Genomic DNA, 14049 nt, shown 5'->3' with positions numbered 1-14049 from the left:
GTCATGATCTCAGGGTCCTGGGATCAAGCCCCACATCGGGCTCTCTGCTCGGCAGGGAGCCTGCTTCACCCTCTCTCTGCCTGCCTCTCTGCCTACTTGCGATCTCTCTGTCAAATAAATAAAATATTAAAAAAAAAAAAAAACCCAGAAACAAAACTGCTCTGCTTGCCTCCAGCCCTATCCCATTTGGTCCATTCTCCACACTGCAGCCAGAGTGATCTTTCCAACAGATACTTAGGATCACGTTTCTTCTATTTAAAACTCTCCAGTGGCTTCCCACTGTCCTCAGGATAAAATCAGTCCCCTTACCATGGTCTTAAAGGCCCTTTTGGAGGGCCTCGCCTCCAAAGTCTCACCTTTCCCTGCTCAACCCCCAACATGTCCACCTTAGCCACAATGAAATCTTCCTCCTGCCAAGCTTAGTTCCCTCTACTCAGAAAAGCCCCATCTCCACCTGATCTGCCTCTGCTTCCTAGACTCAATTCAAAAAGAGAGCACAAAGTCCTTGGGGGAGCCTTTCTTGACTTCCCCTTGCCCTCACACTTGGGTGCTGCCCCGGCAGGAATTAGTCGTACTCCTCAGGGATATGGAAAATGCTCAGTGTTTGCTGAACGACTGACTGAGCAAGATGGAAAAGGGTCTCTCACCAGCACCCCCTGTGTGCCTGCAGCTTCATTCCATAGAGCTGCCGGTGTAGCAGGAGGCCATGTAAGAGGAGGAGAGGTAGCATCCTTGCTGGGGGTTGTGCAGAGAGTCCTTGCTGGGCTAGCTCCAAGCTGTCAGTCAAGATGTGGCCCAGCTCCAGAGACTGGTCCCAGAAAACAGGCATGGAGTGCTGAGCCAGCACCGCTGGGGCAGAAGGATAGTGCTGGGTCAGCATAGCACAGTTGCCCTCCTCCTTCAATCTGAGAGCCATAGTGGGGACTTCTCACCTGGTAAGGAAGCAACAGCTTCTGCAGACAAAATAAGCCAAAGACGGAAATCTCTGTGGACAGTCGTCACACTCTTGCTTGTGGGTTGGACTAGAGGCAGTTCTAACTCCAGGTCCGAGACCACTAGGGGTCAGATATGGGGGCTGAGATCAATCACTGGGTTAAAGGGTCAGACACAAGTTTAGGGACACAAACTTGAGGCTCTGGGGTCAGGAGTGAGATACAGGAGCGAGGGCATCAAGCTCGGGCCCAGAACTGGAATAGGGAGCAGACCCACCCCTGGCTCCATCCAACAGCCCCAGCAAGGGCTGCAGCAGCTCCTTTGGCCAGTGGGGCATCAGATGACAGTTCTCCAACACCAGCCAGTGCCCTCTATGCATAGCCTGGCATAGCGTGCTGACCACTACCGAGACTGGGTCCCAGGCTTCAGAGCCTACAGCGATCACCTCCAGATGCTTCTGCCCCTGAAGACCAACAGAGAAGTGGCAGAGAACTTAAAGTGATCGTAGGATTACCCAAGGGACACAACGTAATGCCACAAATGACCCCAGAAATCCCTGAGTAAGCCAGAAAGATCTGTAAGAATGCTAGGAGGGAGCCACCACACCCCATCTCGGCCCACAGGGGTCTGGTGTCTCTGTGGCCAAGAGACTAGGCTCAAACCTGCTCATGCCCGGCAGCCAGTTTCTGGATGATGGTCAGGGGATGCTTGGTGGCTGTGGGGTGACCAGGTGGTGGCAACAAGATCAGCATGGGCCGAGTAGCCTGACTGTGTTCGAAGGGTATGGTGGAGGCACCCAGGTTTTCATCCAGGGGCCGGCCCAGAAGGCAAGTGGTAAAGTCTGCCAGGGCCCCTGCCAGGCACTCAGGTCGCAGCACACGCCACAGAATCAGCTTCTGGAGGAGGCTGAGTGGGTCAGGCCCAGGCCCAGGCGCTGGACCCAGCACTGTGGATGACAGGGACAGGTAAGCCTGCCAAACACTGGAGTGGCCTGCCAGGGACGCACACAGCCCCGCAAATGGGGGCAGCAGCTCCAACATGCTACATTCACGCCAGGCTCTCACCCCCAGCCAGGCTGGCCGAGCCACACCTGGATTGCTGTAGCTTGTGCTAGGAGAGGCTGCCAGGCCAGGCCAGAATGCCAGCCTCTCCAGCTCTGGTGCTTTCCTTGCCATTCGCAGCAGCGCCAGAGCACCCAAGGCCCCCACCAGTGGTACTTGGGTCAGGCTGAGTGCAGCCACAGTGCTGCCCAGGAGCTGGCGGGTCAGCTGTACTCTCAAATGCAGCAGATGGCTGGGCAGGTCCTCCCCCTGATGAGTCTCACACTGCTTCATGCTGTTCAGAGCCCGCTTGGTGGCTGCTAGCCAGTTGTCAGGGCTCATGCGGAAAAGGGGCAGCAGGTTCTGCAGTGGGCTAAGGGCCTTTATTATGGCCATTCCGTGCCAGACCACATGCCGATAGGGTGCCCACAAGGCCACCTCCTGCAGTCTTAGGTCTTCTAGATCCTCGCAGCGGGCACGCAGCTGACATAGCTCTGCCTGAGCCCTCACCATGTCCCGCAGGAATTTAGCTGGATTCTGATGTTTTGGATTCTGGAGAAGCAGCATCCGCAGCAGCCGCTCCTGCAAACAGCCACCTGTTCCATGGGTCTGACCCTTTCCCACGAAGTCTGCAACCATCCACACTCATCTCTGCCCCCGTACCTGGGCCCCTCTAAAGCTCATGCCCACCCATAACCAGGACCCCCGGGCACCTCAGCAGCCTTCACAGATTCACAGCTGTCCAGGGCTCTGGTCTTTAGGTCCTCCCAACGGTTCTTGAGCTCGGGACACTCTGCACACAAGATTTCATGCAGCATCTGGTCTTCCAGGGTATCCATGTTGAGGCTTAGATCCAGCACATTCATCCTCTTCAGCAGTTCATAACCTAGCACTTGGGGTCACATGGGAGATGCTTAAGCTTTCCCCTTAGCAAAGCCAGTGGGTGGGGTGTACTGGGCATATGGCTCCAGACCACAGTCCTGAGCCTGCCTGGGGCCAGACTGAGGGATGCGGGAGGCCCACTGTGTCCACAAAGCTGTGGTGGCAACTTACCCACCAGGGCTCACCTTTTTTCAAGGCACTGAGGGGGACAGTAGTGCTCAGATAGAGACAGAAGCCAGGCTGCACCTGGGGATGGCTCAGCTCCTCCCGCTGCAGTAGCCATTGCAGTTCTTGGCACCCTAGGCCCAGCTCCATATTGGTCAGTAGCACGGGCAGGCCTGTGAGGGGAAGACAAGGACACCCTACCCACCATGCCAGCCCCCCGCCCCTCCCGCCACACAAAATCTGGCTCTGACCAGCTCTCCGCTGGCTAATAGGAGGATCCCCTTAGGGCTCTTCCACAAGTTAGTGCCTGGCTTAAGGATGGGAGCTGAGGTCAGTCTGGGGGTGAGAGACTCATGGGGCCACAGAAGGGGGACATGGTGGATGGGAACCTGTTCTCACCATTGGCAGCTGCCTCCCGGAGCTGAGGACCCAGCTCTGGGTCAGCACCTGAGAGCACATGAAGGTTGGGAAGGGGCAGAGACCCAGTCTCAGAGGCTGGCCTTGACTCCTGCCTCTCGGTCTCCTCCTCCTCCTGCTCTTGCTCCTCTTCCTTTTCTCTCTCTTCCTCATTTTCCCTGTCCTGTGTCTTCTGCTCTTTTGTCTTGTTCTTAGCCTTATCACACCCTTCACTACTGTCATCTTCCTCTTCCGTGGCCTCTTCTTCTTCTTGATTTCTCACAAAGCCCTTCTCTGTGGTAGAAAGATGCAGAGGAACTCCTCTCAGAGGATGTACCAGCCTCCCAGGGAACACCATTCACCCAGGGGCTCCATCTCATGAGGCAAGGTCTACAGGAAGACACCTTGGGAAAGTCACTTAAGCTCCTTCTGACTCAATTTCTTTATCTGCAACACGTCTACAACATGGGGTTGATATTGGTGGGTACCTCACAGGGTTACTGCAAAGATGACATGAATAGCTCTGCACTGGACTTAGTAAGCACTCAACAAATGTTAGCTGTCATTATTAATTCTCTAAAACTCCAGGGAGGGGTTCTAGGTATCCCTGAATCAGCTCCATTTTGACCTTTCACCAGATTGGTTAACAGAGTCTATGTATTTCTTTTTGCCTAAGCTAATTCTATCAAAATGAAAAGAATTGTGAATAGAAATCAGTGCCTGGAAGTAGCAACTTGTATGTGAAAGGCCATAAACTGGAATTAGCCAAGTCACGGGGTGTGCAGTGGACACAGATGGCTCCCTCCCCAGTCCCCTTCTCCTTTGCCTCCTCTATTGCAGGAACTGGAAAAGATAAATAATATATATTTTTAAGTATTAAATTTAAGAATTTTAGGATTTTTTTTTTCAAGTATTAAGCTTAGGGGCACCAGACTGGCTCAGTTAGTTAAACGTCTGCCTTCGGCCCTGGTCATGATTCTAGGGTCCTGGGATTGACCCCCACCTTGGGTTCCCTGAGCAGTGAGGAGTCTACTTCTCCCTCTCCCTCTGCCCCTCCCCTGGCTTGTGCTCTCTTTCTTTCAAATAAATAAATAAAATCTTTTTTAAAAAAAAGTATTAATTAAGCAGGGGCGCCTGGATGGCTCAGTGGGTTAAGGCCTCTGCCTTCAGTTCAGGTCATAGTCCCAGGATCCTGGAATCAAGCCCTGCATCGGGCTCTCTGCTCAGCGGGGAGCCTGCTTCCCCCTCTCTGTGTGTCTGCTTGCCTCTCTGCCTACTTGTGATCTCTGTCAAATAAATAAATAAAATCTTAAAAAAAAAAAAAAAGGAAATAGGCAAGTGGAGGTTGTCAGGTGCAGTTTAGTGGATTCATTTCTTATTGCTTAACAAATTACCCCAAATTATCACTTAGCAGCTTAAAACAACACCCATTTATCATGTGTGAGTTCAGAAGGTTAGAAGCCCCACACAGCAGGACTGGATGCTCCACTTGGGGTTACACGGGGCTAATCAGGCATCAACTGGGGCTGTAGTTCTCATCTGGGTCTTGGGTGCTCATTCAGGCTTACTGGTTTTTGACAGAATTCATTTCTATTTCACACTCTCCCGGTAGCCTGCTCCATCTTCAAGCCAGCAACAGTTTCTTGAATCTTCCTCATGTTTCAGATCTCCCTGACTGTCTATTCTTCCTTCCTTGCTTCTTTGAGGGGCACATGTACCTAGTGCACTAGGCACACCCAGATAATCCAGGATATCTCTATTTTAAGGTCGATTGGTTAGTAATTAAGATTACTGTCTTTCCTGCTATGGAACTTAGTTACAGGAGTAACAATGGAGGACAAAAGTGATAGGGGCCAAAACTCTGCCTACCGCATTCGACTATCCAGACTGCTGGAAGATCTGTTTCCCTGAGAGAAGGGACAGAGATGGCTAGCAGCAACTCTGACATGATTCTTGGCAGGATAGCAGCCACGATGGTAACAAACTACTACAAATATGGTAGCTGGAAAAAAAAAAACCCAAAAACTTATTTCTTCATAATTCTGGAGGCCAGAAGTCCAAAATCAAGGTGTTGGAAAAGCTGCACTCCCTCTAAAGGCTCCAGCTTCTGTTGGTTCCAGGAGTTCCTTGGCTTGTGGCTATATAACTGCACTATCTGTCTCCAATTTCATGAGGCCTTCCCTCTGTGTACCTATGCCTTCTCTTTTTTCTCTTATAAGGACAATTGTCGTTGTTTTTAGAACCAACCCAGATAATCTAGAGTGATTTCATTTCAAGGTTCTTAACTTAGTTATACCTACAAGACTCTTTTTCCAAATAAATTCATATTAATAGGTTCTGTGGGTTAGGCTTCAACCCACTACATTCAACCCACTATAATGTGATGAGCCAACATGCTAACAATCATTGAGCAGAAAGAAGAATCTGAGTACTTGAAGTCAGTACTGGAGCCCTGTACCTGCTTATCTCAGTACTTATTATAATGTGAGATCAATAAATCCTTCTTTCTATTCTTTTTCTCTCTTTTTAAAGTAGGCTCCACACCCAGCATGGAACCCAATGTGGGGCGTGAACTCATGACCTTGAGATCCAAGCCTGAGCTGAGATCAAGCAAGAGTCGATCGCTTAACCAACTGAGCCACCCAGGTGCCCCAGTAAATTCTTATTTCTTTTTTTTTTTTTTTTAAGATTTTATTTATTTGACAGAGAGATAAATCACAAGTGGGCAGAGAAGCAGGCAGAGAGAGAGGAGGAAGCAGGTTCCCTGCCAAGCAGAGAGCCTGATGCGGGGCTTGATCCCAGAACCCTGAGATCATGACCTGAGCCAAAGGTGAGGCTTAACCCACCGACTCACCCAGGCACCCCTAAATTCTTATTTCTTAAGCCATGCTAAGTTGAGCTTTTGTTACTGATCATGATAGCATTCCCAGCTGATACAGTGAATTAGTAGGGGGGAGGGGCAATGAGGATTTTTCTTCTCCCTGCTAGGTTATGTTGTGGGTAAGATGTTGGTTTATCTCATGGGACTTGGACCATATGCTCATTGAACTTCAGTGGATTTAGTAGAAGGCATGCTGACTACTTCTCTAGTTAGATAAAAGGAACAACCTCCAGAAAAAAACTTAAAGAAATTTCCTTTCTGCTTTTCTTTCCTTTCCTTTCTACATATCAAGCAATTTCAGACTACAGATGATCAGATACTCATGCATCTTGCTGATTTGTAAAAATAATTTTCTACCTTATATTGCATGGAATAGGAAAATTATTGGCAATTGGAAGAGCCTGGAAAATCAGGGAAGTCTAATTCTCCAGGTCCATCCCAAGCACTTCTCTTTTTAAGCATTCCCTGCTTGACAAACATAACAGTCTACCTCCCCCTTTTGATTGGGATACAGCCCCAGGTAATAGGGGTTACATTCCATAGCCAATTAGCCTAAGCTCACTGCTCAGACTGTTTCATTACTACAGCTCTGAGGTTAAGGCCAAGGTTTAGATGGGTGACATTTACATTAAGGCTTAGTGGGATTGCTAGAATCCCTAGAATCAGTGTTAAGAGAGAAGACAAAAAGTGGGGTTTAAATTCAAGAATGAGAATATGCCAAGATTTCTGGCATTGGTTAATAGCTAATAGAGTCCTTACGCATGCAATCTGAAGGAAAAAAGTGAGAGAGTTAAAGAAATTAGCTAGAAAATCCCCTGTCTGGTAATAAGTGATCCGTGTTTGCTTCATTTTAAGGCAAATCCTAAGGCCCCATCCCATTCCAATAGGAAGTGGGTATGTAAGGCAGAACAGCTACGAACAGGAGACTCTTGCCCAATGTTCCTTTCACAGATAGCACTGGGGACAGTGAACTGGGAAAAGTATACTGTTCATCAGAACTCAGGACAGCCCAAGTGGCTATCCAAGAACTCCCGCTATAGCCAGTGAATGATGCTAATCATTCTCTTTACTGTCACTGTCTGGTGTCACACAGCACATGCTGAAGACCAATAGACAAGTGTGAGTTTCTTACCCTTACCTAGTTTCTAAACAGGACCTTTACTGTAGTTATCTTGGTTTGATTTTGCTTTACTCTGCGTATCAGGTGTATTACTAGGGCAAGATTTAGCATGTACTCACTCTGTCATAGGTTACAGAATCACAAAGAGCCACATCTGGGTCTGATCAAGAACTGTGAACATCGTTCACGGTTCTTGGACTCAGAATTGGACGCTGCAGCTGGAGGTTTCTTCAGGGTGTCTCTTATTAGAGAGGGGGTAAATTCACTTACATGGAATAGTTGTGTCATGGGCATTTGTGTAATGGGATATGGGCACAGTGGCATGTTGTGCTGGACAGCCAAGGGATGGAGTGGAATAATGGTAGCAGTAATACATTAGTAGTGACACTAACATTTTGGGGAATTTATTATTTTTAGGCACCGTGTAAAACCCTTTTACATGAATTGTCTTAATATGTTTTAAGATGGGTATAATTAAGATGCTCATTTTATTGCAAATACATTTGGGCTTAGAGCGATTAAGTACCTTGCCCTATTTACATAGCTAGGAAAGAGCAGATATTTGACCCAGACAGATTATAGAGCCTGATTAAAGAGCCCATATTACAGACGACTTTCTTACCTACCTAGCCCATTATAGATGTCTATTATTCTCCCCAGTGCCATTCCCAACCTCTTCTTCTGGAAAATAAACATCCTTTCTCCTTCCCCTACACAACACCCTTATTTCCTTCCCCTAGGAAACACATCCTTCTGATACTCTACCCAGATGGGTCTCTGCTCCAAGCAGAGCTAATAGAAATATTTCCCCAGAATTCCTGAACATGGGGTAAATTTGGATAGTAAGGAAGGTTCTGAGTTGTAGGCCAAGTTTCTAAGAGTGCTGGGTCGACCAGGGAAGTGGATGATCATAGACTGGTCAGCCATGTAGATTCAGAATCATTGAAAAATAGGCCCTAAGATGCAAATGTGACCTAATTGATTAATATCATAAGGGCTGATGAAGTCTAGGATACCCTGGCCACAAAAATTTAGTGTCTTCATTATGAAACGGAAGACCACATGTGGCCAAGACTGTTGGCCTTTCAGATACCCGAGAAGCATTGTGTTCATCATCCCTGGCTTTACCTCTGTGCTCAGTGGGGTCTGGGACCAAGGATCTAGTCTCTTGCTGAGGCAGCGGGTTCAGCCAGATGAGGGCCTGGTTGTCGGGGTCAAGCACTAGAGGCCATCGGCAACTGGAGTAGTGGGTGTTGCTTCTCAGAAGCAGGCCTGCCAGGCGGGCTGACTTTGCCTGGGGCTTCAGGTCTCGGTCCCACTGGAGCTGTTCAGATTCAGAGCTCAGCAAGGACAGAAGGCTGAAGGGAGAGCGTATGGAGAGCAGGGGGTTCTTTGGTGGCATGACGACAGATTTCTGCATCTGCTTCCATGCCTGTGCCACATCATCTGGACCCAGGGGCTCCTGAAAGCCCCTACACAGAGCCAGCCACTTGTCTAGTAGCTCCTGGCGCCGCACCGGCGGGAAAGGACCCAGGTAGATGATAGCAGCTGAACACATGAGGGCGTCTCCGAACACAGTCAGGCAGTGCCCCTTCAACTTCTGGCATGAGAAGGGAGAGGGGAGGGCTTATGGGCCAGCGAGGAAGGTACAGGCAGAGAAGGAGTAAGGCAGGAGGTGCAGGAAAGTGTGGCAGGGAGGGCCCAGGGAGCAGCCCAGGAGTTGGGGGCAGTAGTGCAGAAATGAACTTGAGGGGGAAATCCGGGAGGGGCTGGTTACCTGGAGCTCTGTAGTCCAGGAGTGCACGGGTGTGAGCAGTGCAGCCTTGATGGGCCACTTGTGGTACTGGCCACACTGAGCCTGATTGAGGTTCTCTATCATCTGGTTGCTTGAAGCCCGGGCCTCTTCCAGTGTCTTGGCCAGATCCAAATTGTGCTCTAGGGTCTCCTGGGCCTGGAACTGGCAGCGGCCCAGGTGGGCCTGCTCCCGAGCCAGTGTGGCCTCTATCTGCCGCAGAAGCAGGCCCGTGGGTAGTCCTCGGCGCTGGGCCAGCCCGTAGCGCAGAACAGCCCAGAGCCAGGCGGCCAGGTTTGCTGCGGGTATGCTTACTGCCCGCAGAGCTGCATCACTCATCCCTGGAGCATTCAGAGCTTGGGTTAGCTTTATCATCTCTGAGTCTGTCATCTTCTCCTTAGGGAAGAACACCAGCTCCTGGGAAAGTGTGTTAAGAGAGGTAAAGGCAGACATAGGTGCTCTGCTCAGAACCTTGCCCCAACCACCTCACTCCGCCAGCACCCCCCCCCTCCCCGCCACCGCCTTAGGCCTCCACTCTCCTCCTCCATTGAGCTCCACATTCCCTACCTGGTAAAAATCCTCGGTGCATAAGAGTTGCTTGGCACTGGCCCAGCCTGTCTCACAGTGGAACAGGTCGCACAGTGCATTGGTCACTTGGACCACTGATTCTGGTGGTGCTCGATAGCTCCGTATCTCCTCAAAGTCAGCCACCTGCAGCTGGCTCAGAGGTCCCAGGAAGGCCTTACCCATCTAAATGAGGAGAGATGCACTCTGGAAGTGAGTTCCCAGAGTGTCCTCTTCCTTCAAGGTGTTGCCAGGAGGGGTCACTTCTTTCTCAGGGTTCCCAAGAGGGCAGTTCCTGAAGTCATCCTACCACCTTTTCCCCTCCCCCAGAAGACTCCATGACAAGCCATCCCATTCTCTCCTCTGGGCATCTCTCCTATGAAAGGCTGTCCCCTCACAGGAGAGGACCAGTGCAGGGCAGGCAGCAGGAAGAGCCCACCTGCTCCAGGAAAGCCTCGTGCTGAGCCCGCAGGTTATCCCGCTGCTTGGTCAGGGTCTCAATGAGGTTCTCCTGCTGCTGACACTCTGCCAGCTGCTGCTTGATGAGCAGCCGGCCTTTCTGTAGCTGCTGCTGAAGTGTGGTCACATTCTGTAAACAGAGATCCAGGCTCTGCAGCTCAACGTCCTGGGCCAGGTGGGACTATCCCAAAGGGAGCCCTGTGGGCGTGGGACTCCAGCAGTCCTCACTTGACAGTCAGGATGACCAAGTTGAACTCTGTATAGTCCCCAGATAAAGACTGAGCCCTGGAACTGTCACTTACTGGTGTATGAACAGCTCCAATGGGTGTTTGCTTCTCCTGATCTGCCATACAGGCCTAGGCAGTCTGACTCCAAAGTCTGTGTGCTTAACCATTATGCTATACTCTTTATCTTACTTGACCCATTAGTGGCATTTGTTACAGAAGATAGTTCCCGCTCTCTTGAAGCACTGTCTATCTTTGACTTTCATCACTCTGTGTTATCCTTTGGCTTTGTCCAACTTCTGTGGCTGCTCTTTCTTCACCTCTCCCTCTACCATCCCTTGGCAACATTTTAGGGCCTCCCTATCTTCTCATTCGACACTTCTATGTATCCTGCCTAATTTCATGGCTTTGATAACCACTTCTGTTCTAAAAACTCTCAAATCACTATCTCAAACCAGATTTCTTTCCTGAGCCCCACATCCATGTATCCATCTGCTTAGTGGAAACCTCCTCTCTGATGCCTCGCAGGCCCCTCAGACTCCACGTGTCCACAAATGAACGTCTTGGCTACGCCCCCTCAGATCTCTTACAACCTTATTTGCCTCCTCACATGTTCTTTTTCTCAGAGAACTATGGCAAAATACACCCAAGTTTCCCAAGGAAGAAAACTTTATCGTTACCCTGATTCCATCTCTTCTATTCCCCCAAGCCCAGCCCATCTTCAAGTCCGTTCAGGTCTGCCTCCTACCAGTCTGTCCTGTCTGCTCCCCTGCCCGTGCGTGGGCTCCCTCACTACCTATTCAGCTCTCTTCTACTCCACTCTCTATGCTGAAACCAAATACCATCACTATCATGTTCCTGAACACTCATCACTCTCCCAGTTGGTTTATGAGGCCTCCATGCCCAGGAGGGCTCAACTCCACTTTCCAACCTCTTATCTCTCCTCCCCCAGCACCCCACTCTCCAGCCATTCCTGACTTTCAGCTCCTCCAATGTGGCACACATTCTCTCACCTCTGGGCCTTTTCCCGTGCCCGATACTTCAGAGTATCAAGTATCAATGGATTTCCTCTGTCATAACACACTGTCTTGTAATTGCCTGGATGAATCCATATGTTCCAGTAAACTAGGCACCATGAAGGCAAGGTCAGTACAGTACCTTATCTTTCTTATTAGGAGGAGCTATCATTTACTGAGCTCTTACTGTGTGCTAGCACTTTCAAATGCTATCCATGTGAGATCATTTAATCCTCATCCTAATCTCTCTGGATCTTAGTTTTCCCATCTGTAAAATGGGGAAAAGGATAGCCACCTCAGAAAGCTGTAGCAAGGATTCTATTGACCTAGATTTAGATGTAGACATAGCTCTATGTAGACACAGGCATATATATTAATGAGTGGGCAGACAAAAAGAGTGAAGTTCAATTAATTTTTATAGCGTATGGTAATGAATAAATGAACCAGACGAATATGAGAGAGAAGAGAGATGAAGGACTCCAGAATGACTCCTGGGATTTGGCTTAACTAAGTGGATGGTAATACTAAGTGGATGGTAATGCTGTTTCCTAGGGAACTCTGAAAGAAGTACACACTATTATGATTATTGAGTGAATGGCCAAAGGACCTGACACTGAATGCCTCTGACACTGAACACCTCTCTCTCTCTCTTTTTAAAGCTTTATTTTTAAGTAATCTTTACACCCACACAACCCTGAGATTAAGAGTTGCATGCTCTTCTGACTGAGCCAACCAGGTACCCCCACTATGAGCATCTCTTATCCATATTTGGGGCTTCTTATGTTGTCCTTTAATATAACTGACCCAGGGGTCAAAGAATAAAAGCACTTTTAAGCCAGATCAACAATTCCTGGTATTAATCGTCTTGGGAAATGGTAGGACCCAAGACAAGAAACTGGAATTTGGAAAACATGGGAGAGGCCATTCCTGTCCCTCTGTGAACTTTTTTTTCTTTTCTTTCTTTCTTTCTTTTTTTTAATCTCAGTAGTCTGGAGATTTCATCTAAGCTAGTGATCCTTGGTGGTAGATGGTAGGAGGGCACTAGTACTAGGAGAACTCTAGAGAGCATCATTTACAGAGAACACGATGACAACCATGCATGTGGATACAATGGAAGCCAGACTTCTACAGTTGTGCAGCACTGGGTGAGAGCCCTGGGACATCCATCAAAAGAGATAGTCTAGGCATTGGGAGCTTATGGCCTAAAAGCCCAGTAGGGGGGAACCATTTGTCTGTGTGTGGGTTGACCACTAGATTATTTCTCTGAGGTAATCACTGAACCTTCACCAAAGCATTGTTTAGCAGGAAGAAAAAGAAAGCTGTTTCAGAATTCCTCTTATTAAAAATGATGGGATTTAAATTTGGATTAGAAAAATTCTCTCTTGTTATGTGAGAATTGTATTGGAGGAACTCTAAGGGAGTGAGCACAGGGAGAGGTGAGAAGAGAATTGGTTACTGGGAGATGTCCTGTAGAGGAGGGTGACGAAAGAAGTTGAGGACAGCAAGATCTAGTGTACCATTCCAATCTCTTTCTGCTTCTTGCCTAAAAATGTCAATTTACCATCCACATTTCCCCAGTTTATGTATGAGCCCTGTATAGTTGGTATTTTTGTGGAAGGAAGAGGTACAGGGATAAAGCTGTATGGGAAAAAGGAGGGACATAAGAGGTGTGCCAATGAGCCACGATAGAGAATCAAGGAGAAGAAAGGGTGAAAGTAGAGGCACCTGTGAGAAAGTAATCTCTGCCTCATCCCTGATGGGGATGTATACAATTTACTTGGGAAGTAAATTGGACTTCCCATCATCAAAGTACATAGTAAGGACAGCAGAAGCAGACACTGGGGTTTCCTGTGTTTAGAAGAATCAGCCTGGTCTCAGCTGTGCCATGGGGAACTTTGAGCCTAAACTCAAAAGTTTAGAGGAGGAGGCAGCAGGGATTAAAGAGGTCCCCTGGGGAAAGGGGTACTCTCGGGAGATAAGAACGAAGGTTCACTCAGGGTTGGTTCCTCCAAAGCCCTCTGTGGGCTCCTGCTTTGACCCTACTGTGCATACATCATAATCTTCTCCCTCTTTACCTTGCAGGAGGTTTTCAGCAGCTGTTCTAAGTTGAAGACAAAGTTGGTGTAGGTATTGTGCTTCTTGATAATCATTCTCAGATGACCCAAGGCATTCTGGATTCTGGAGATACAATGTACCAATAAGTGGGCCCAAGGAAGCAGAAGGAGGTACAGGGCAGGAAATGGGACAACTCACCGCTGGAACTTGTTCTTAATCTGCAGAGTCATCTGTTGCTGCAGCAGTGTGAAGGTGTCCAGAAAGTCTAGGAAAGTCTTGGGGGTGACGAGTGGCAACTCGGGGCATAGGTGTCCATAATAGCTGACAGCCGAAAGGTGAATGAGAGCCATGGCTTTAGCCACCCTGGGAATTGACGCCTGGAGGTCTGGGCACTTCAGAGAGTCTGAAATGGGCATGACTTTAGTCTGTGAGCTTACAGGAGAACGGGTAAGAAAAGGGACCCTCTTCTGATTTGGGAAGGAAGGCATAAAAGGTGAAGGGGATCACTAGGTTCTGGGAAGA

The 14049-nt window shown here is 48.8% G+C and overlaps 1 protein-coding gene across 1 annotated transcript in view; it reads right to left on the bottom strand.

The window, feature by feature from the left end:
* Window positions 1-2584: 2584 nt before the first annotated feature.
* Window positions 2585-14049, bottom strand: part of DNHD1 (dynein heavy chain domain 1) — a 69111-nt gene continuing 57646 nt past the window's right edge. Inside the window, 9 exon segments of the mRNA XM_059134811.1 lie at window positions 2585-2865; window positions 3041-3193; window positions 3420-3710; window positions 8546-9017; window positions 9195-9626; window positions 9777-9959; window positions 10213-10362; window positions 13548-13650; window positions 13726-13930. Of these exon segments, the coding sequence (XP_058990794.1) occupies window positions 2654-2865; window positions 3041-3193; window positions 3420-3710; window positions 8546-9017; window positions 9195-9626; window positions 9777-9959; window positions 10213-10362; window positions 13548-13650; window positions 13726-13930 (2201 nt within the window). The 3' untranslated portion in view covers window positions 2585-2653.

The sequence above is a fragment of the Mustela lutreola genome, chromosome 1 (assembly GCF_030435805.1).
Source record: "Mustela lutreola isolate mMusLut2 chromosome 1, mMusLut2.pri, whole genome shotgun sequence".
NCBI lineage: Eukaryota > Metazoa > Chordata > Mammalia > Carnivora > Mustelidae > Mustela > Mustela lutreola.
This window is presented reverse-complemented; position numbering and strand designations above follow the sequence as displayed.